At 54.4% G+C, this 24,015-nt stretch overlaps 3 protein-coding genes across 4 annotated transcripts in view; all 3 read right to left on the bottom strand.

Annotated features, from left to right (window-relative positions):
- The window catches only part of LOC135994129 (protocadherin alpha-C2-like), a 125,482-nt gene extending 111,101 nt beyond the window's left edge, over window positions 1-14,381 (bottom strand). For both annotated transcript variants that reach the window (XM_065644440.1, XM_065644439.1), the window contains exon 1: window positions 11,907-14,381. In XM_065644440.1, coding sequence (XP_065500512.1) covers window positions 11,907-14,381 — 2,475 coding nt within the window. The remainder of the gene's footprint in view (window positions 1-11,906) is intronic.
- Window positions 2,041-4,937, bottom strand: LOC135994067 (protocadherin alpha-2-like). Its single transcript, XM_065644363.1, is given in 2 exon segments — window positions 2,041-4,817; window positions 4,820-4,937. Coding segments are annotated over 2 exon segments (2,895 nt in total).
- A 5,541-nt stretch (window positions 14,382-19,922) lies between the features above and the next one.
- Window positions 19,923-22,433, bottom strand: LOC135993757 (protocadherin alpha-3-like). Its single transcript, XM_065643812.1, has one exon. The coding sequence runs from the start codon at window positions 22,431-22,433 to the stop codon at window positions 19,923-19,925; it is 2,511 nt and encodes an 836-aa protein (XP_065499884.1).
- Between the last annotated feature and the right edge of the window lie 1,582 nt (window positions 22,434-24,015).

The following is a 24,015-nucleotide window of genomic DNA, read 5'->3' as shown; positions in this document are numbered from 1 at the left end:
CTGTAGCATCACTGGTTGCTTCTTCAGAAAACAAACACTGTCAGGATGGGAGAATTCATTTTAAGGGACATTTACCCTTAAAGTTATCAGTGAGTTCAGAAAAGCTGCACAAAAGAAAATTACTTATGTTCTGCAAAAGCTTTGAAATCATTCTACAGTGAATTGTGCTCCCTTCTGCACTTCTATCACAGCAGAAGCAGGTGGGACACCTGAAGGCTAATGACATTCTCTCAGCATGAACCTCAGCTTGATATAGTGGAAAAGCTATCCCTCACAGTGATGGCCAACCACACAAAACTCTGCCACCTGAGAGCTGACAAAATTCTGCAGTCTACATCTCATCTAGTATTACCAAGACATTGCCAATAAGAGAAAAGACAAAACAAAAATCTGGCAGTTTCTGGTAAGAGAGAAGACAATTATAGGATCCCATCCCACTTTATTGAAATGTAACCAAATGCAATGCCAACACTTTGAACACGGGGGACACTTCTTCCCCTCCCCTCTGAACACTAAAGGAAGAAAGATGACCAAGGAGAGATTCAGATCAGGCTGGCAGCATGCCCCACACTGGGAAAGTGTTAAGCATTGGAGGAGGGCACACCATCCCTACTGAAGGTACCTGTGCAAGTGCCAAGTAGGGCAAGTAAAGTGCACAGAAGTCACACACACCTCCATATGTCTCCTTAAAATTCCCACCTGAGAATGAGCAAGAATCCACCAAGGCAACATCAACAGCTGTGGAAGCTGCTATAGATGCCCATCACTGCACAAGGATGGCAGATTGGGAAGATACTCTCTCAAAATACCTTTCCCAAAACAGGAGTGAAAATCACCATCAGACAATATTCAGCAGTTTGCATTTTATCTCCCATTCTTCTCATCTTACGACGTGGCCTATAGTCTTCCCAAGGATTTGCAGTTCCTGCAGACAAGCCTACCACTGCTCCAAGTCACCATCACACAGCATACAGCCAGGTCCTGCTCAGTGCCACTGCCACATTCAACTCAGTGATGTGCCACAGTTTCCTTTCCCACCTCAGCCTTACTTTAGCTTTTGCAGACCCTTCCCATAAATGACATCACCATAAAAAACACACAGATGTTATCATATACACGGTGTTTGCCAGACGCTCTCCAGCAGACGCTTTGTATTTGGGATACTCTTCAGCTATCTCGGATGGAAATGTTGCAGACCTGGGACCGTTACTCTTTCTAAAGGTGGTATTGCGACAGCTCTAATGGCAATGAGCTTTGCATTCATGATGTGAAAAAACAACCCAAATGCTAACGAGCACACCAATGTAGTGAATGATATCTACTGTGTAAGAGACATTGGTTGGGTTGGGGTTTTTTTACTGAAATGGGAAATTCCAGGGATTTATAAGAGTATGGCTGCTGATGCAAATATTCAAAGTGCATCAAAAGAGGCCGCTGCCCATCACACCACCTGTCCAGCAGGAACACAAAGCTCACAAGCTGGGAGAGGAAAAGGGAAGGAAAAATGAAAAAGAAAGAAAAAAAGCAAATGCCAGTTTCTAACACCTACCCTGGGTTCCAATACTCTACCAGAGCACTTTATGCTTCCTACTACTGTAACAAGATAGTCGGGGGAAACAAACAAACAAACAAAACAAAACAAACAAAGCAAACAAAACAAATAAAAACTACAACAAAACCAACCAAACAAAAAAAAAAACACAACAAAAAGAACAAAAACAAACAAACAAACCAAAAAACCACAAAAAACAATCCCCCCCAAAAACCACCAAGAAAAGTCCATCAGGCCGGCCTAGTCAGTAAGACTAATAAAACTAAATAGTGCCTGGGAGACTGTCACCAGCACAGCCTGTGTGTCTTACATTCCTTCGCCAAGCTCCGGTGGAAATCCTACACATGAGCAAGCAAGAGCATGTCAAAAGCCCATGGAGAGGCACCTCTCACGGCAATTCACACTGGTTTTATTCGATGGGAGCACAACTCACACAAAAACCTCACCTGCCGACCGTAACGGCTGCTGGGTGTGGCGACAACCTTTCTTTAGATCTCCTCCACAACAAGAGCCGAGGGGCTCCGGCAAGGATGCCAAAACAGATGCAAAGGTCCCGCCAAGCACCCACAGCCCGCGGTTCCCGAGGGCTCAGCAGGGCGCCCATCACCGCCCGCCCAGGGACCAAAACCGGAGCGACACAGGAGGCAGAAGGGAGAGAGGGGAGAGAAGAGGCTTCGGGGATAGGGGCGAGAGGCAAGACAGTGGGGGCCACTGACCGTGTCCGGGAGAACGGGCGGCTCCGGCTGCGTCTCCTTCGCCGCGGGGCCGGGCGGCGGCGGGAAGTTGGGGCTGAAAACCATCAAGTCGCTCTTGCCCGCGCCGTCCGCCACGCACAGGCTCCGGCTCTGGCGCTGCGAGTACGACCAGCTCCCCACTTCGCTGGCGCACACCAGCGTCGCCGGCCCGGGCCCCGACAGCACGCCCGCCCGCGGCGCCCACCGCGATGCTCCGTACAGCACCACCGCCAGCAGGAACAGGCTCGACACCGCGCAGATGGCCACCACCAGCCACACGTTCGTCGTCGCCACCGCTCCTGCCGCGGCCGCGCCGCCTTCCGCGCCCGCCCCCAAACGCAGCCCCGCCCCTGATGACGACGACGAGCCCGCGGCCGCCAGCGCCGCCTCGGCGCCCTCCACCAGCGACACGCTCAGCGTGGCCGTGACCGAGCGCGCCGGCTCCCCGTGGTCCCGCACCACGATCACCAGCCTCTGCCGCGGGCCGTCCGCCTCCTCCAGCGTCCGCGCCGTGCTCACCTCGCCGCTGTACAGCCCCACGCGGAACGGGCCCTTCCCACGCGGCTCCCACAGCTCGTAGCGCAGCCACGCGTTGTAGCCCGAGTCCGCGTCCACCGCGCGGATCTTCGCCACCACCTGCCCCGCCGGCGCCCCCCACACCGCCCACGCCCACAGCGCCCCCGAGCCCGCACCCGACGCCGCCGACCCCGCCGCCCCGGGCCCCGGCCCGCCGCCGCCGCCAGCCCCCAGCAGCGCCGGCGCGTTGTCGTTCTCGTCCACCACGAACAGCTGCACCGTGGCGTTGCCGCACAGCGGCGGCTCCCCCGCGTCCACCGCCCGCACCTCGAACTGCAGCACCTGCACCTCCTCGTAGTCCAACGGCTGCAGCGCCCACACACGCCCGCTCTCCGCGTCCACCGACACGTAGCTCGACGCCGGACGCCACCCGCCGCCCGCCGACGCGCCCCCGCCCACGCCGCCCTCCCACACCGAGTACCGCACGCGCCCGTTGTCCGCCTCGTCCGGGTCCCGCGCCCACAGCCGCGCCAGCTCCGCGCCCGCCGCGTTGTTCTCCCGCGCCAGCACCGTGTACACGGCCTGCGCGAACGCCGGCGCGTTGTCGTTCACGTCCGACACCGGCACCCGCAGCCCGCGCCGGGCGCGCAGCGACGGCGACCCGCCGTCCTCCGCCCGCACCTCCACCTCGTACTCCGACACCCGCTCCCGGTCCAGCGCCTCCCGCAGCACCAGCGAGTACGACCCCGCGAACGTCGACACCAGCCCGAACGGCGCCGCCGGCCACACCGCGCAGCGCACCCGACCGTTCGCCCCCGAGTCCCGGTCCGACACGCTCAGCAGCGCCACCACCGTCCCCACCGCCGCGTCCTCCGGCACCGGCACCGACAGCGACGTCACCCACACCTCCGGCGCGTTGTCGTTCACGTCCAGCACCTCCACCACCACCTTGCAGTGACCCGACAGCGGAGGTGTCCCCTTATCTATCGCCTTAATTTGTAGGTCGTAGAAACCGACTGTTTCGAAGTCAAGGGCGCCCGTCAGTCTAATATCTCCGCTTTTTGCATCGATGCTGAACACATCTGAGGCAGAGGCACTAACAATAGTATCCATTTCGTAAATTACTTCTCCATATATTCCGAAGTCTGGATCCGTGGCGCTCACTTGCGCCACCAGTTTCCCCTGTAAGGCGTCTTCTGGCAAAAGCACGTTGTACACGGTCTGGTTGAACTGGGGTGCGTTGTCATTCACGTCCAGCACCGAGATCACCAGCTCCATCGTGCCCATCAGAGACGGCCGACCTCCGTCACTCGCCATCAGCACCAACCGGTGCACAGGCAGCGTCTCACGGTCCAGAGATTTCGTGAGCACCAGAAACAGGGATTTACTACGCGACTTACTGTTTTCTTCCTCTACTCTGAAATGCTCATTGAGGCTGAGAGTATAGGACAGCTGTGCGTTGGCTCCGGTATCTGCATCCGATGCGCCCTCCAGCGGGAACCGAGACCCCGGAGGCGAGTTCTCCGACACACTGAGGTTTCTCCGGGCGGTAGGGAAGAGCGGAGCGTTGTCGTTGATGTCGGTGACCTCCAGCTCCACGTGGAACACGCGCAGCGGCCGCTCCACCAGCACCTCCAGGCGCAGGGCGCACGGCGCGCTCTTCCCGCACAGCTCCTCCCGGTCCAGCCGTGAGCTCACCACCAGCGCCCCGCTCGCCCCGCTCACCTCCACGCTCGCCCGCCGGCCCTGCGACACCAGCCGCAGCCGCCGCGCCTCCGCCTCGCCCGCCTCCAGGCCCAGGTCCTGCGCCAGCCGGCCCACCACCGTCCCGGCCTTGGCTTCCTCGGGCACCGAGTACCGCACCTGCCCGCCGCCCAGCGCCCAGGTCGCCTGCAGCAACAGCACCCACAACACGGGCCCCCACCACACGCCCATAGCCACCGCCGCCGCCGCCAGCGCCCGTCCGGGCCCTGCACGGCTCCCCGCCGCCGCCCGGACGCACCGGCTCTCTTGCCTGCCCCGCGCTCACAGCCGGGCTCTCCGCCGCACCGGGGCGGAGCTGCCGAACAGCTCCGCCGCCGTTTCTGAGCCTGCAGCGACACCGTGTGCTGCTCCGCCGCCGCACATCCTCCCATCCTCACACCCGCGCTGCTCAGCTCCTCTCTCCCCTCTTCCTCTTTTCTTTCTTTTGTTTTAATTTTTTCTTTTATTCTTTTCTTCCTCTTGTCTTTTTTCTTTCCTTTCCCTTTTCTTTTGTCTTCTCTTGTCTTCCTCTTTCAATGCTTACTTGCATTTTACTTGCAGACAGTCCTCTTTTACCTCCTGCCTTGAGTTATCTTTCTTCGTTTTTCTCTTCTCTTTCCAACTTTTTTTTCTTTTCTGCTTCTCTTTCTTCTCTTCCTTATCCTTTTCATTCATGTCCTGCCGTGTATTTGCTTCGCCTTTCCATTCTATTTCCACCCTTGTCTCTTCTTAACCCCGCTCACAGCTCACCAGTTGCCTCAGGAGCCTCACTTCCATTCTTCCTTCCATCCTTCCTTGTTTCCTTCTCCTCTTTTCCCCGACCTTCCCTCCCCTTCTCTTCTTCCTTCTTTGTCTCTTCCTTGTCTCCTTTACCAGACATATTTTCTATGTGACTACATCACTCCCACCGTGGAGAACTGATATGCCCTCATTCCTCTTCTTCATCGCTTCTCATCAAACCGTGCACAGTGCCCCTGAGTACCAAGGATGCCGAGGTCCTTAAATCCATTCAGCATGGAGAGATAACATCGGTGCATGCTGGTAACCTCCCCTGTCATTCATTCGTTTGCACATTCATCTGTTTGTTCATTATTTTTTTCCATCCTTAGTTACTCTTCCTCCTTTCTTTCTTCCTTCCTTACATTTCCTTGCATAGATTCCTTTCTTTTTCATTCTTTCCTTCTTCCTTTGCCTTTGGTCCTCTCTTCCTTGTCTCTTTCCTCCTTCTTTCTCTTCCTCTTTCTTTCCCGGTCTGGCCTTCCATATCCTTGCCTCCCATTCTCTTCTGCTTCCATCCTTGTCTCTTCCACATTTACAAAAAGATTTCCCACATGTCTACACTACACTTACCATGAAGCATGGAAATACCCTTTATAAGAACTCCCATTTCACTTCCTTCCACCTTCAGTGCCTCCAGATGGGGAAAAAGCTCCCTGCTTTTCTCCAGTCTATACAAGACAAACACACTGCCACTTCACCTCCCCTTCCTTTCCCTTCTGGATGAAGACCATGCTCTTCTGCCCCCAATCCACCTGAGGAGCCAGCAAATAAGAGAGCAAAGCAACCATATGGCAAGGAAGAGCTCTGCTACATTAGAGCAAAATCCATCAACCTCAGAAACACCAGACCAGGCCCCAGGTACTTGGACATCTCTGAAAATGGGCTCAAATGAGTCCAGACAATGCAAGGACACCTTTCATTTGGGAAATCAAACCCATCACAGCCCAGCACAACTGTCCTCCAGAAAGGCTGAAAATGCACGGCTGCTGAGTACTGTTCGTTTGTCTCGATGGACAGCTGTTCTTCTGGCCTCCTTTTCCACCTGAATGATGAAATTAAGCTCTTGCTTTCCCTTTCAGGCAGGCATGCAACACAGGAACAACAGACTGAGAACATGAGTATCCAGGAGCAGTAGTCCCCACGCAATACCTCTCCTTCATCAGCACGAGCCACTTGTCACACAGCCAAACACCAACAACATAACACCACGACATTTTCACTGAGAACATCCCCTCGATACACAATATATCCACTCTGCAAACACATTGGGTCCCTTCTCCATCTGTGTTTGCTGCCACCAGCTCACGCTGTGCCTGGAAGCAGCTGAAAAAGAATGAGAGCAGGTAGTGGTGCTTTGTGCTCCAAACCTACAGGGATTACAATCCAGGCTACATTCTGTTAATCCAACATGAAGATACCATGACTGAACAGGAACAAAAGCACATCTGTCTCTCAAACACACCTTCTTTAGGTATCATCAACTTACTTGCAGCATCACTGGTTGCTTCTTCAGAATAAAAAAACATTTTCAGGACAGGAGAATTGCTTCTAAGCAACATTTTCCCTTAACATTTATGTAGAACCTCAACAGAAAAAAATTTCTTATGTCCTCCATAAGCCTCAAAATTATTGGAAAGCGCACAGTTCTCCCTTATGCACTTATCACATGGGAAGCAGAAAGGAGATCTGAACACCAAGGACATTCTCTCAAAGTCAACCTCAGCTCAGAAGAGTGGAAAAGCTATCTCTTACACTGATGGCAGTTGGCCCAAAGCTCTGCAACCAGCTAGCTGTGAAAATTCTGACATATGCATCTAATCCACTGTTAGCGACACATTGCCAATGTGGGAGAAGAAAAACCATAAGGTGGGAGTTTTTGCTGAAAGAAGAAAACTAAAAGAACCCATTCCACTGTATTGACAGGCAAGGTTTGCCAACATCTTCAATACAGAGAGCACTTCTTCCCCTGCCTAGCAAGGGAGATGAGAAGAGAGATGAATGAGGAGGGCTTAAGAGAGGGCAGACAAAGTGATCCAGATTTCAAAAACCCTCTGTTTGACCAACAGCATACCATATTCAGGAGCAAATTACTAAAGGAGCCTATAGCAGACATCTTCACATAACATGGGAATACCATGGAGGGCAAAATGGTGCAAGGATGTGCAGAACTTCTGGAGGTCTTCAGAGGATCCCAGGCAAACAGCTCTGCATCAGGCCTCTTCTCAATGTTTTCTACTGGCATCCTCTATGATATGCCATGGGAAATGAGATCTGCAGCTACGTGAACATTATCCACTGTTTCCCCAATAACACAGACCATGTTCTACCCAGCATCTCCATTTTCCTTGAGCAACACTTTTCCCCAGTCACAGTCAATATCTCAGTGGCATAAGCCTGAGTCCTACTCAGTGCCCCTCAGAGCATCACTGCCACAATACCCAGACCTTGCTCCACCACAAGAATATGCCCCAGCTCTAAACCCCACTCTCAGTATGACCCTGGCCTTTGCACATCCTCACCTTACCCTGTGATTAGCACAAAGAACATATGCAAAGGCATTCACTGCCTGAAAGACTCTTCTCAGATGCCTGAACTTCACCCTAAATACTTTGTGCCTTCTCAGCAGTTTCAGATGGAAACACCACAGAGCTGCATGTTAGAGTCCTTTAAGATTCTGTGATTAGAGCTATGACAACTCTGAATCCAGTCTGCATGGATTTTATAATTTAAAAAAACCTGCACCAAATGTCAAAGCACAAGTGCACTCACAATATCAACTGGAAAATTTGTACCACAGAAAACCAGAGCTGGGCTGCTCTGCAAAGTTTGCCATGTACATGTGCAAATCTGAATGAGCCCTGTGTAATAGGACAGAGCATCTCTACTGAGGGCAACTGTGGAAGTGCACAAGTAGGGGAAGTCAGGAGCACAAAGATCACACTCACCTCCTCATGTGCCTTTAAAAATCTTGGCTGAGGAGGAAGAAGGAACTTCCATGGCAAGCTAAATGGCCATGGAACCTCCTATAGATACCCACCAATCTGCAAGGACAGCAGATTGAAGCACTACCCTCCCTCAACACCTTTCTCAAAACAAGACGGAAAAGGTCCCTCAGACAGTATTCAGCAGCCTGCATCTCACCCCTCTTACCAACACATTCCCTATGTCAGGCCGGCAGCACAAGGGACTGTCTCCGGTGTGAGATATTCATAACTTGAAAAGACATTGTGGGCATTTCAATACCAGACACTATCTCAACGAAGAGAAGTACTCCAACTCCAGAACCTTGGAGCCTGGGAAAGGATACTGCAAAAGAACACTCCACGCCCATCCTGCCTCATGCTTTCCTCTAGGCATCCTCCATTTCTCACTATGAGACATGTTCTCAAGACAAGCATATAATCTCTCATTCTCATCCTCTTATGGCACGGCCGATAGTCTTTCCCAAGGATTTACATAGCATTTCTACCATAGAAAACCTGAGCTGTGCTGCTGTGCAGGGTTTGGCATGTACGTATGCATATCAGAATGAGTTTTTTACCAAGGCCACCTGTGCAAGTGCATAAGTAGAGAAAGACAAGCGTCCAAAGGTCACGCTCTCCTTACATTTCCTTACAAAACCTGCCTGAAGAAGGTCAAGGAACCATCATCGCAACATCCACAGCTGCTGAAGCTTGTATACATTCCCACCACAGCACAAGGACAGCAGATTGAAGCACTACCCTCCCACAACCCCCTTCCCAATAGAGCAGTGAAAATGTTCATCACACAGAATCCACCACCCCCTCAGAAACACAAGCCAGAGCCCCAAGTACTTGGACATTTGTGCAAAAAGGCTCCAGAGAGTCCAAACAACACAGGGTAGTTTTTCATTCATGGACTCAAAAATCATCACAGGCCAGTACAAAAATCCTCCAAGAACTCTGAAAAAGAACAAGGCAGTCCCAGCCCCCCAGCACTTCTCATATACCTCGATGAAGAGGTGTTCTCCCTGCATCATTTTTCATCTGCACACTGAATGTCAAGCTCTTGGTTTTTCCTTCAGGCAGGCATGCACTGCCAGAACAACACAGCAAGAACCCTGGTACCCAGGGGCACTAGTCCTCAAGGAATAGCTCTCCTTTATCAGCATGATCCATGCATCACTACAGTTGAAAAAAATGCCATGAAGGAAACATCATGGCATTTTCACTGAGAACATTCCATGGATGCTTAACACATGCAGATCATCAGGGTCCCTCCTCCATTTGTGCTTGCTGCCACCCATCCACTCTGTGTATAGAAGTAGCAGGAAAAGAACGAGAGTGGGCAGTAGTGCTTTACTGGCCCAAACCTACAGGCATTACCATCCAGGCAACATTGTGTCGATCCAACATGAAGGTACCATGACTAAACAGGAACAAATGTAAATCTGTCTCTCAAACTCATCTGCTCTAGCTATGAGTGACTTGCCTGTGGCATCACTGGTTGCTTCTTCAGAAAAGAATCACTGCCAGGATGGGAGAACTGCTTTTAAGGGATATTTTCCCTTAAGGTCATCAGAGAGTTCTGGGAAAGCTGCACAAAAGAAAATGATTCGCATTTTGCAAAAGCTTTGAAATCATTCTGCAGTGCACCATGCTCCCTTCTGCACTTCTGTCACAGGGGAAGCAAGTGGAACAGCTGAAGCCTAATGACATTCTCTCAACATGAACCTCAGCTTGGTACAGTGGAAAAGCAATCCCTTACAGTAATGGCCAACCACCCAAAACTCTGCCACCTGAGAGCTGCCAAAATTCTGCAATCTGCATCTCATCCAGTATTATGAACATATTGCCAATGTAAGAGAAGAAAAACCAAAAAGTTGGACATTCCTGGTAAGAGAGAAGACAATTAAAGGATCCCATCCCACTGTATTGAAACACAACCGAATGCAATGCCAACATCTTGAATATTTCCCTAGGAAGACTAAGAGCAGAAAGATAACCTAAGAGTAGTTCGGAGAAGGCTGGCAGCATAACCCACATGGAGAAAGTCTTAAGCTTTAGAGAAGGGCATGCCATCTCTACTGAGGCTACCTGTGCACAGGTAGGGGAAATTGAGTGTACAGAGGTCACAAACACCACGGTATGTCTCCTTAAAAAACCCACCTTAGGAGGAGCAAGAATCCATCATGACAACATCAAGAGCCATAGAAGTTGCTATAGATGCCCACCACTGCACATGGACAGCAGATCGGGAAAATACCCTCTCACAGAACCTTTCCCATAACAAGAGTGAAAACTATTACCAGACAGTATTCAGCAGTCTGCATTTTATCTCCCACTCTTGTCATCTTATGACATGGACGTGGCTCATGGTCATCCCGAGGATTTCCACTTACTTTAAACAGGTCTTCCCACTGCTCAAAGTCACCATTCACATAGGACATGGACAGGCTCTACTCAGTGCCACCACCACATTCACCTCTGTGCCATGCCACAGTTTCCTTTCCCACCTCAGGGCTCACTCCAGATTTTGCAGACCTTCCCCAGCAATGACAGCACCATAAAAACCATACACACGTTATCGTATACAAGGTGTCTGGCAGACAGTCTGCAGCTGACACTTTGTAGTTGGGATACCCTTAAGTTATCTCAGATGGAAATATTGCAGACATGGGAGCAAAGCTCTTTCTAAAAGTGATATTGAGATAGCTCTATTGGCAATGAGCTTTGAATTCATTATGTGAAAGAATAACCCAAATGATGACTAGCACACCAATATAACAAATTATTATCTACTATGTAGGAGAATTTGGTTAGGTTGTTTTTTTATAGCTGAAAAGAGACATTCCAAGAATTTATAAGACTATGGCTACTGATGCAAACATTCGAAGAGGGTCAAAAGAAGCCAGAAACCATTACACTTCCTGTCCAAACAGGAATACAAAGATCACATGGTGGGTAAGGAAGAGGGAAGGAAAAACAAAAAAGAAAAAGCAAATGCCAGTTTCCGACACCTACTTTGGGTTCCAATCCTCCACCTGAACATTTTATGGTCCTAACTACTGTAAAAATATAGTGGCAAAAAAGAAAACAAGAAAAGTCCCTTTCCCCTGCCTAGTCAGCAGGACTACTGAAACTGTAAGTAGAGCCTAGGGGGACTGTCACCGCCACAGGCTGTGTGACATGCACTCCTTCAACAAGTTCAGGTGGAAATGCTACACACCAGCATTCAAAAGAGCCTCGCAAAAGCCCATGGCTTGGAAACTCTCATCACAATCCGCAGTGATTTTATTCGATGGGAGAACAACTCCAACCCACAACAGCAAACCTCACCTGCCGACCATAACTCCTGCTGAGTGCGTCAACACGTTTCTTTAGTTCTCCTCCACAGTAAGAGCCGAGGGGCTCCAACAAGGACGCCAAGGAAGATGCAAAGGACCGGTTCACATGCTTAAGAAGCCGCCAAGCACCCAGCGCCCACAGGTCTCGGAGGCTCAGCGCGATACCCACCACCGCATGCCCCCGGAGCAGGACAGAAGGGACGAGCAAGAAGGGCGACAAGGGGTAAGGGCCGCCGGGGAAAGGGCGAGAGGCGAGGCAGGGAGAGCCACTGACCGTGTCCAGGAGAGCGGGCGGCTCCGGCTGCGTCTCCTTCGCCGCGGGGCCGGGCGGTGGCGGCAGGAAGTTGGGGCTGAAAACCATCAGGTCGCTCTTGCCCGCGCCATCCGCCACGCACAGGCTCCGGCTCTGGCGCTGCGAGTACGACCAGCTCCCCACTTCGCTGGCGCACACCAGCGTCGCCGGCCCGGGCCCCGACAGCACGCCCGCCCGCGGCGCCCACCGCGACGCCCCGTACAGCACCACCGCCAGCAGGAACAGGCTCGACACCGCGCAGATGGCCACCACCAGCCACACGTTCGTCGCCGCCGCCGCTCCAGCCGCGGCCGCGCCGTCCTCCGCGCCCGCCCCCGCACGCAGCACCGCCCCTGATGACGACGACGAGCCCGCGGCCGCCAGCGCCGCCTCGGCGCCCTCCACCAGCGACACGCTCAGCGTGGCCGTGACCGAGCGCGCCGGCTCCCCGTGGTCCCGCACCACGATCACCAGCCTCTGCCGCGGGCCGTCCGCCTCCTCCAGCGCCCGCGCCGTGCTCACCTCGCCGCTGTACAGCCCCACGCGGAACGGGCCCTTCTCACGCGGCTCCCACAGCTCGTAGCGCAGCCACGCGTTGTAGCCCGAGTCCGCGTCCACCGCGCGGATCTTCGCCACCACCTGCCCCGCCGGCGCCCCCCACGCCGCCCACGCCCACAGCGCCTCCGAGCCCGCACCCGACGCCGCCGAGCCCGCCGCCCCGGGCCCCGGCCCGACACCGCCCCCGGCCCCCAGCAGCGCTGGCGCGTTGTCGTTCTCGTCCACCACGAACAGCTGCACCGTGGCGTTGCCGCACAGCGGCGGCTCCCCCGCGTCCACCGCCCGCACCTCGAACTGCAGCACCTGCACCTCCTCGTAGTCCAACGGCTGCAGCGCCCACACGCGCCCGCTCTCCGCGTCCACCGACACGTAGCTCGACGCCGGACGCCACCCGCCGCCCGCCGACGCGCCCCCGCCCACGCCGCCCTCCCACACCGAGTACCGCACGCGCCCGTTGTCCGCCTCGTCCGGGTCCCGCGCCCACAGCCGCGCCAGCTCCGCGCCCGCCGCGTTGTTCTCCCGCGCCAGCACCGTGTACACGGCCTGCGCGAACGCCGGCGCGTTGTCGTTCACGTCCGACACCGGCACCCGCACCCCGCGCCGGGCGCGCAGCGACGGCGACCCGCCGTCCTCCGCCCGCACCTCCACCTCGTACTCCGACACCCGCTCCCGGTCCAGCGCCTCCCGCAGCACCAGCGAGTACGACCCCGCGAACGTCGACACCAGCCCGAACGGCGCCGCCGGCCACACCACGCAGCGCACCCGACCGTTCGCCCCCGAGTCCCGGTCCGACACGCTCAGCAGCGCCACCACCGTCCCCACCGCCGCGTCCTCCGGCACCGGCACCGACAGCGACGTCACCCACACCTCCGGCGCGTTGTCGTTCACGTCCAGCACCTCCACCACCACCTTGCAGTGACCCGACAAAGGGGGCGTCCCCGTATCTGTCGCTTCGATTTGTATCTCATATGAACGCACGTCTTCGAAGTCCAGAGCGCTCGTGAGATGGATTTCTCCACTCTTCGGATTTAAATGGAAGAGATTTATTCCTTTTGGAGGAAAGGTATTGCTAGCTGCGAACGTCATTTCGCCATTGCTTCCCACATCCGAATCCGTGGCGTTCACTCGTGCCACCAGCGTCCCCTCTGCAGCGTTTTCCCGCAGCTGCACTTTATACACTGACTGGTTGAACTGAGGCGCGTTGTCGTTCGCATCCAGCACCGAGATCACCAGCTCCATCGTGCCCGTCAGAGACGGCCGGCCCCCGTCACTCGCCGTCAGCACCAGCCGGTGAACAGGCAGCATCTCGCGGTCCAGCGGTTTCGTGAGCACCAGAAACAGGGATTCTCGGTATTCTTCAGCCCGCTGTAAATCCAAACCGAAATGCTCGGTGGGGCTGAGGGTATAGGAGAGCTGCGCATTAGATCCAATATCTGCATCCGACGCGCCCTCCAGCGGGAACCGAGACCCTGGCATCGTGGTTAATTCCGCGATGCTGAGGTTTTTCCCGGCGGCGGGGAAGAGCGGGGCGTTGTCGTTGATGTCGGTGACCTCCAGCTCCACGTGGAACACGCGCAGCGGCCGCTCCACCAGCACCTCCAGGCGCAGGGCGCACGGCGCGCTCTTCCCGCACAGCTCCTCCCGGTCCAGCCGCGAGCTCACCACCAGCGCCCCGCTCGCCCCGCTCACCTCCACGCTCGCCCGCCGGCCCTGCGACACCAGCCGCAGCCGCCGCGCCTCCGCCTCGCCCGCCTCCAGGCCCAGGTCCTGCGCCAGCCGGCCCACCACCGTCCCGGCCTTGGCTTCCTCGGGCACCGAGTACCGCACCTGCCCGCCGCCCAGCACCCAGGCCGCCTGCAGCACCAGCACCCGCAATGCGGGCCCCCACCAAATGCCCATCGCCGCCACCGCCGCCGCCGCCACCCGCCCGGGCCCCGCACGGCTCCCCGCCGCCGCCCGGACGCACCGGCTCTCCTGCCCGCCCCGCGCCGCCCCTCCGCGCTCACAGCCGGGCTCTCTGCCGCACCGGGGCGGAGCTGCCGAGCCGCTCGGCCGCCGTTTCTGAGCCTGCAGCGACACCGTGTGCTGCTCCGCCGCCGCACACGCTCTCACAATCGCACCCGCGCTGCCAGCTCCTTTCTCAGCTCTCTCTTCCCGTCTCCTCTTTTTCTTATTTCTTTCTTCCTTGCTTGCGAACTGCTTCGCATAGGTTCCTTTCTTTCCATCTTCTTTTCCTTGCTTTCTCTTTTCTACTTTTAAATATTATTTTTCTACTCCTTTCCCTTCTTCTCTCCCTGCTTTCTTTCATCCGTTTTTTCTCTCTTCTCTTCCTACTTCTTTTCCTTCTTTCCATACTTCTCCCTGGTCTATACTCCCTTTTTCCTTCTTCCATCCTTGTCTCCACCCTTACCACCTCTCGCAGCTCACCCGTCCCTGTTGTCGCCGCGGCGGCGACCGTCAAAAGACGGAGCCATCAGCACTAATTACGGGACATCAGCGCGGAAAACGGTACTCTAACCGAGGCAGAGGCAGTTAGGGACCAGATCCGTTCGACATCTAGAGGTAAAGTTGATGCGTTCTAATAATCTTCTTTATAGGTTCCTCGTTTTTTTTAAATCCTCGTTGTCATCTTCCTTCCTTAGTTTGTTGCCTCATGTCGTCCTTCCTTGTTTTATTCTTTCTTTGTCCTCCTCTTTTCTTTCCTTCTTTCTCTCCCTCACCACCTTTTCATATACCGTGAAAGCATAGCTGCATGCTAATATTTCATTTATCGTTTCTTCCTTTGTTTATATTCTTTCTCTCTATTGCTTGCTTCGTACTTGTTTGCTTTTATTTCTCTCTGTCGTTCCCTTCTTCTTTCTCTTTGCTGTCCCCTTACTCCTTCTCCTATCTCTTCACTTCTTTTCTTTACCAGTATGTTTCCTACATGTATTTATCACACCCGAGATGGAACACGGACATGCCCTCTTCCTCACGACTTTTCATCAAGCCTTACACTGTCCCTCAGTACCGAGCATGTCGACGTCCTCAACTCCATTAACTCCGTTAACCATGCAGAGGTAACATGGGTGCATGCTGCGAATCTCCTCTATCATTCCTTCCTTCTCCTTTCTTTCTCCCATCCTTCCTTTTTCCTGGCATAGATTCTTTCCTTTCCTGTTTCCTTTCTCATTCTTTCCTTCTTCCTTTTCCTCTCTTTCTCTTTTGACCTCTTTTCTTTTTCTCTTCCTTTCCTCTTTCCTCCTTCTATTCTTTGTCTTCCATTTTCATTCCGGGTCCAGCCTGCAATATCCTCGTCACCTGTTTGCTTCTACTTCTGTCCTTGTCTCTTCTTTTCTTGTTCACGTGGACAAAAATATTTTCCAGACGACTACACCTCACTGGCCATGAGGCATGGAAATGGCGAGAACTCTCATTCCTCTTCCATGCCTCCAGAAAGGAACAACCTTCGTGCTTTCCTCCAGTTTATGCAGGACACAGACTGCACGTTCACATCACAGTCGTGTGTCCCCCACCGCCTCCTCTGGAAGAAAACCACACTCCTCTGCCTCCAGTACACTTGAGGACGCAGCACATAACACAGCAAGGCAATCCAGTGGCAAAGAACAGCTCTGCCACATCAGAACAGAATGCATCACGCTCGGAAACACAAGACCAAGTCCCAGGTACTTGGACACCTCTACAAACAGGCTCCAATGAGTCCAAACAATGCAGAGGAGTCTCTCATTTACGAACTCCAACCCAGCACAACCCGGCACAACAATGCTCCATAAAGGCTGAAAACGCACGGGGCAACCACAGCTCCCAAGCACTCTTCACGTACCTCGATGAATAGTAGTTCTTCTGGTCTCATTTTCCACCTGAATACTAAAATCAAGCTCTTGCTTTCCCTTTCAGGCAGACATGCAATGCAGGAACAACACACCAAGAACCTCAGTATCCAGGAGCAGTAGCCCCCACGGAATACCTCTCTTTCATCAGCATGACCTATCTGTCACACAGCCAAACAAACACCACCAAGGTAACACCACGACATTTTCACTGAGAACATGCCCTTGACACCCAACACATCCACTCTGCAAACTCACTGGGGTCCTTCCTCTATCCATAATTGCTGCTGCCAGCTCACACTGTGCCTGGAAGAAACAGGAAGGGAATGAGAGCAGGCAGTGGTGCTTTGCTACTCCAAAACTACAGGCATTACTATCCAGGGAACATTCCAATGATAAAAAAATAAAGATTCCATGACTGAGCAAGAACAAACCACATCTATCTCTCAAACACACCTTCTTTAAGTATCATAGTCTTACCTGTAGCATTGCTGGTTCCTTCTTCAGAATAAGAAACATTTTCAGGACACAATAATTGCTTCTAAGGGACATTTTCCCTTAACATTTATGTAGAACCTCAACAGAAAGAACTCACACACCCTGCAAAAGCCTCAGAATTACCGGACAGTGCACAGTGCTCTCTTATGCACTTCTATCACAGGGAAAGCAGAAGGGAGACCTGAAAGCTAAGGACGTTCTCACAACATCAACCTCAATTCAGGGGAGTGGAAAAGCCATCCCCCACACTGATGGCAATTGGTCCAAAACTCTGCAACCAGACAGCTGTGAAAATTCTGACACATGCATCTCATCCGCTGTTACAAACACAATGTCAATGTGAGACAAGAAAAACCATAAGGGTGGGAGATTTTGCTGAGAGAAGAAAACTAAAAGAACCCATTCCATGCATATTGAAACCCAAGGTTTGCCAACATCTTAAATGTTGAGAGCACTTCTTCCCTTGCCTAGCAGGGGAGATGAGAAGAGATGTGACCAAGGAGGGCTTTAGAGAAGTCAAAGTGATCCACATTTCAAAAAACTTCTGTTTGACCAACAGCATACTATGTTCAGGAGAAAATTACTAAAGGAGCCTGTGGCAGATGTCTTCACATCACAGAGGAATACTACGGAAGACAAAAGAGTATGAGGATTTGCAGAACTTCTGGAGGTCCTGAGCGGTGCATGGGAAAGCAGCACTGTGTGCTGGGAATCTTCTCGAGGTCTTCTACTGGCATCCTCTATCCTACACCATGGGAAATATTTCCATCTAAGCAGACATTATCCACTGCTTCTGCAGTGACACAGACCGTGTTCTACCCAGCATCTCCATTTCACTCAGGCAACACTCTTCCCCACTCACTGTCACTCTCCCAGTGACACATGCCCAGGCCCTACCTGGTGTCACTCAGAGCATCACTGCCACAATACCCAGACCTTGCTCTACCACAAGAACATGCCCCAACCTTAATCCCCACTCTGAGCATGACCCAGGCCTCTGGACATCCTCACCTTCCCTCACGATCAGCACAAAGAACATATAGATGGATGCAAAGATATTCACTGTCTGGCAGACTCTTCCCAGGTGCCTGAGCTTCATCCTGCATACTTTGTGTCTTCTCAACAACTTCAGATGGAAACACCATAGCACTGCATGTTACAGTTCTTCAAGATTCTGTGATTAGAGTTGTGACAGCTCAAATCCCAGTCTGCACAGATTTTATTATTTAAAAAGAACACACCAGTATCAACTGGGTGGGAAAATTTATACCACAGAGAACCACAGCTGGGCTGCTCTGCAGGGCTTGGCATGTACATGCACATATCAGAACAAGCCATGTGTAATAGGGTACACCATCTCTACTGAGGACAACTGTGCAAGTGCACAAGTAGGGGAAGTCAGGAGCACAAGGATCACACCAAACTCCTCATGTGCCCTTAAAAATCCTGCCTGAAGAGGAGAAAGGAGCCATCATAGCAAGATAAATGTCTGTGGAACCTCCCGCAGATGCGCAGCACTGCAAGGACAGCAGACTGAACCGCTACCCTCCCATAATGCCTCTCCCAAAACTAGATGGAAAAAGTCCATCAGACACTATTCAGCAGTCTGCATCTCACCACTCTGAGCAACACATTGGCTATGGCAGGCAGGCAGCAGCACAAGGGACTGTCTCTGGTGGGAGATACTCATAACTTCAAAGACAACTGTGGGCATTTCAATAGCACATAATCTCATGATCAGAAAGGCCTTCAGCACCAGATCCATAAAGTCTGGTGGTGGATCTTGGGCAAGAAGACCTTGTGCCAAACCTGCCTCGTGCTTTCCTCTAGGTATCCTCCATTCACCACTCTGGAACTTGTGTTCTCAAGATAAGCAGATTATCTCCCATTCTTGTCATTGTATGACATGGCCTGTGGTCTTCCCAAGGATTTCCAGCTACTATAAACAAGTCTTCCCACTGCTCAAGGTCACCATTCACATCAGGACATGTCCAGGCCCTACTCAGTGCCACTGCCACATTCACCTCTGTGACATGCCACAGTTTCATTTCCCAGCTCACCCTGGCTTTTGTAGAACCTTCCCATCAATGACAGCACCATAAAAAACCGTACAGATGTCACCATGTACATGGTGCCGGCAGATGCTCTGGAACTGATTCTTCATGTTGGGCAATGCCTTTATCTCAGATGGAACTGTTTCAGACCTGGGAACGATACTCTTTCCAAAGGTGATATTAGGACTGATCTAATGGCAATGAGCTCCGAATTCATAATGTGAGAACAACCCAAATCCTGATGAACACACCAATATAAGGAATTATATCAATTGTGTAGGAGAATTTGGTTGAGATGTTTTTTGTTGCTGAAATGAGAAATCCCAGGGATTTATTAGAGCACCGCTGCTGTGCAAATATTTAAAAAGCATCAAAAAAGGCCAGCACCCAATCACAACTGTCCAGTCAAGAACACAAAGCACACAAATGGAGAGGGGAAGAGGGGAGGAAAAACAAAAAAGAAGGAAAAGCAAAGGCCAATTTCTAACTCCTACCTTGGTTTCCATTCCTCTACCTGAGTACTTTTTGGTTCTACATGTATAAATTAAAAAGTGGCAAAAATAAACCAATAAAAGTCCTTCTTGCCTGCCGAGTCAGCAAGAGTAGTAAAGTCGGAAAAAGTGCCTGGGGGACTGTCACCACCGCAGACGGCGTGACTTGTATTCTTCCAGCAAGCTCGGCTGGAAATGCTACACACAACCAAGCAAGAGTGTCTCGAAAGCCTCACCGCATGGCATCGCGTGGCACCTCACGGCATTCCGCAGTGATTTTATTCACCGGCAGGACAACTCCCACCCAGAACAGCAATGTGTAGCCGGGAAATATAACTGCTTCTGGCTGAGGCAACACCTTTCCTTAGTTCTCCCACACAGCAAGGGCTGAGGGGCTCCGGCAAGGACGCCAAGGCTGATGCAAAGGTCCCGTTCACATCCTTAAGCACCTGCCAAGCACCCACCACCCAAGGGCACCGGGGGCTCAGCACGGCTCCCATCACCGCTTTCCCAGGGAGCGAGAGAGAAGGGACACGGAGGAAAGAAGAGCGAGAAAGTGAAGAAGGACTAGAGGGAAAACAGGGAGTCAGGCAAGGGGCAAGAGGCGAGGCAGAGAGGGCCACTGACCGTGTCCGGGAGAGCGGGCGGCTCCGGCTGCGTCTCCTTCGCCGCGGGGGCGGGAGGCGGCGGGAAGTTGGGGCTGAAAACCATCAGGTCGCTCTTGCCCGCGCCGTCCGCCACGCACAGGCTCCGGCTCTGGCGCTGCGAGTACGACCAGCTCCCCACTTCGCTGGCGCACACCAGCGTCGCCGGCCCGGGCCCCGACAGCACGCCCGCCCGCGGCGCCCACCGCGACGCCCCGTACAGCACCACCGCCAGAAGGAACAGGCTCGACACCGCGCAGATGGCCACCACCAGCCACACGTTCGTCGTCGTCGCCGCTCCAGCGGCGGCCGCGCCGCCTTCCGCGCCCGGCCCTGATGACGACGACGAGCCTGCGGCCGCCAGCGCCGCCTCGGCGCCCTCTACCAGCGACACGCTCAGCGTGGCCGTGGCCGAGCGCGCCGGCTCCCCGTGGTCCCGCACCACAATCACCAGCCTCTGCCGCGGGCCGTCCGCCTCCTCCAGCGCCCGCGCCGTGCTCACCTCGCCACTGTACAGCCCCACGCGGAACGGGCCCTTCCCACGCGGCTCCCACAGCTCGTAGCGCAGCCACGCGTTGTAGCCCGAGTCCGCGTCCACCGCGCGGATCTTCGCCACCACCTGCCCCGCCGGCGCCCCCCACGCCGCCCACGCCCACAGCGCCTCCGAGCCCGGCCCCGACGCCGCCGAGCCCGCCGCCCCGGGCCCCAGCCCGCCGCCGCCGCCAGCCCCCAGCAGCGCCGGCGCGTTGTCGTTCTCGTCCACCACGAACAGCTGCACCGTGGCGTTGCCGCACAGCGGCGGCTCCCCCGCGTCCACCGCCCGCACCTCGAACTGCAGCACCTGCACCTCCTCGTAGTCCAACGGCTGCAGCGCCCACACGCGCCCGCTCTCCGCGTCCACCGACACGTAGCTCGACGCCGGACGCCACCCGCCGCCCGCCGACGCGCCCCCGCCCACGCCGCCCTCCCACACCGAGTACCGCACGCGCCCGTTGTCCGCCTCGTCCGGGTCCCGCGCCCACAGCCGCGCCAGCTCCGCGCCCGCCGCGTTGTTCTCCCGCGCCAGCACCGTGTACACGGCCTGCGCGAACGCCGGCGCGTTGTCGTTCACGTCCGACACCGGCACCCGCACGCCGCGCCGGGCGCGCAGCGACGGCGACCCGCCGTCCTCCGCCCGCACCTCCACCTCGTACTCCGACACCCGCTCCCGGTCCAGCGCCTCCCGCAGCACCAGCGAGTACGACCCCGCGAACGTCGACACCAGCCCGAACGGCGCCGCCGGCCACACCGCGCAGCGCACCCGACCGTTCGCCCCCGAGTCCCGGTCCGACACGCTCAGCAGCGCCACCACCGTCCCCACCGCCGCGTCCTCCGGCACCGGCACCGACAGCGACGTCACCCACACCTCCGGCGCGTTGTCGTTCACGTCCAGCACCTCCAGCTCCACGCTGCAGTGACCCGACAGCGGGGGCGTCCCTTTGTCTCTCGCTTCGATTTGCAACTCGTGTAAATGGACAGCTTCAAAATCTAAATGACCCGTCAGTCTGATCTCGCCCGTCTTCTGATCAATGCTGAACAGATCTCTGTTACCAGCAGGAACCGAACTGACGATGCTGTAAGAAAACTCTTTATTGAGACCTTCGTCCGGATCCGTGGCGTTCACTCGTGCCACCAGCGTCCCCTCTACAGCGCTCTCCGGCAGCTGCACTTTATACACTGACTGGTTGAACTGGGGCGCGTTGTCGTTCACGTCCAGCACCGAGATCACCAGCTCCATCGTTCCCATAAGAGACGGCCGGCCTCCGTCACTCGCCGTCAGCACCAACCGGTACACAGGCAGCGTCTCACGGTCCAGAGATTTCGCGAGCACCAGGAATAGGGATTTCCTATTATCATCAGAGGATTTAACATCTAGTGTAAAGTGCTCGGTAGGGCTGAGGGTATAGGAGAGCTGCGCGTTGGCTCCGATATCTGCATCCGACGCGCCCTCCAGCGGAAACCGAGACCCGGGAGGAATGTTTTCCGATAAACTGAGGTTTTTCCGGGCTGCGGGGAAGAGCGGGGCGTTGTCGTTGATGTCGGTGACCTCCAGCTCCACGTGGAACACGCGCAGCGGCCGCTCCACCAGCACCTCCAGGCGCAGGGCGCACGGCGCGCTCTTCCCGCACAGCTCCTCCCGGTCCAGCCGCGAGCTCACCACCAGCGCCCCGCTCGCCCCGCTCACCTCCACGCTCGCCCGCCGGCCCTGCGACACCAGCCGCAGCCGCCGCGCCTCCGCCTCGCCCGCCTCCAGGCCCAGGTCCTGCGCCAGCCGGCCCACCACCGTCCCGGCCTTGGCTTCCTCGGGCACCGAGTACCGCACCTGCCCGCCGCCCAGCACCCAGGCCGCCTGCAGCACCAGCACCCGCAATGCGGGCCCCCACCAAATGCCCATCGCCGCCACCGCCGCCGCCGCCACCCGCCCGGGCCCCGCACGGCTCCCCGCCGCCGCCCGGACGCACCGGCTCTCCTGCCCGCCCGGCGCCGCCCCCCCGCGCTCACTGCCGGGCTCTCCGCCGCACCGGGGCGGAGCCGCCGAGCCGCTCGGCCGCCGTTTCTGAGCCTGCAGCGACACCGTGTGCTGCTCCGCCGCCGCACATCCTCTCACAATCGCCCTCGTGCTCTTCTCTCACCTCTTCCTTGCCTTCTTTTATTTTTTTTCTTTAGTCTTTATTCTTTTCCTCTTTTTCTTCCTGTCTTTTACTTTCTTCCTTGCTTGGTGGCTCTTTTTTCGCATACAATCCTGTCTTCCGTCTTTTCTCTTTTCACTTGAGTACTTCCTTTTCTGTTCCTTCTTCATTATCCTTCTTCGTATCCTCTCTTTGCTTCCCTACCTCTTCTGTTTGCATTTCTGTTTACTCTTTTATTTTTTTCTTTTACAAAATATTTTCCAAATGTCTACACTATGCTCACAATGAATGACGGGAAACTCAAGCCCATCACAGCCCAGCACAACAACCCTCCAGGAAGGCTGAAACAGCACAGGGCAAGTACAGCTCCCAAGCACTCTTCAGATATCTCGATGAAGAGCTCTCCTTATTTTCCACCTGCATTGTGAAAGTCAAGTTCTTCTATCCCCTTTCAGGCAGGCATGCACTGCCAGAGCAACGCAGGAAGAACCTTGGTATTGGGGGGCAGTAGTCCCCATGGAATAGCTCTCCATCAGCACGAAGCACATGTCACACTACCAAACAGAAGCCACCAAGGGAATACCACAGCATTTTCACTGAGAACATCCTCTGGACACCCAACACATCTACTTTAGGAAAAGCATTCAGGTCCCTCCTCCATCTCTCCTTGCTTCCACCAGCTCACACTGCCTGGAAGCAGTAGGAAAGGAAAAAGAGCAGGCAGCGGTGCTTTGCTGCTCCAGATCTACAGGCATTTCAATCCAGGCAACATTCTGTCGATCCAGCACAAAGATACCATGACTGAATAAGAACAAAAGAACATCTGTCTCTCAAACTCATCTGCTTTACCTATGAGCAACTTACCTGTAGCACCACTGGTTGCTTCTTCAGAAACAGAAACACCTTCACAACAGGAGAATTGGTTTTAAGCTACATTATCACTTAATGTTATCAGCAACTTCAGGGCATACTGGACAGAAAAAAAATCACTCATGTTCTCCAAGCACTTTGAAAAACACTGAACAGTGCTCTCTTATGCACTTGGATCACAGGGGAAGCAAGTGGGACACCTGAGGGCTACACATATTTTCCCCAATGTCAGCCTCAGCTTGGTATAGTGGAAAAAAAGTCCCTCACACTCACAGAATACTGCCCCCCAAAAAATCTACAACCCGACAGCTGCCAAAATTCCACCATCTGTATCTCATCCACTCTTACCAACACTTTGCCAATGTCAGAGAAGAAACAAACGGGTGGGTGTTTTTGCTAAGACAAGAGATGAAAACAAAAGGAACTCATTCCACTGTACTGAAACTCCAGGTTTGCCAACATCTTGAATACAGAGAC

Source organism: Caloenas nicobarica, chromosome 13, assembly GCF_036013445.1.
Source record: "Caloenas nicobarica isolate bCalNic1 chromosome 13, bCalNic1.hap1, whole genome shotgun sequence".
Lineage (NCBI taxonomy): Eukaryota > Metazoa > Chordata > Aves > Columbiformes > Columbidae > Caloenas > Caloenas nicobarica.
The sequence above is the reverse complement of the archived record's forward strand: the minus strand, read 5'-3'. Positions and strand labels throughout refer to the sequence as shown.

Bases quoted from the DNA above. Each gene is read 5' to 3' on its own strand.
- LOC135993757 (XM_065643812.1), bottom strand. From the start codon at position 22,433: ATGGGCATTTGGTGGGGGCCCGCATTGCGGGTGCTGGTGCTGCAGGCG.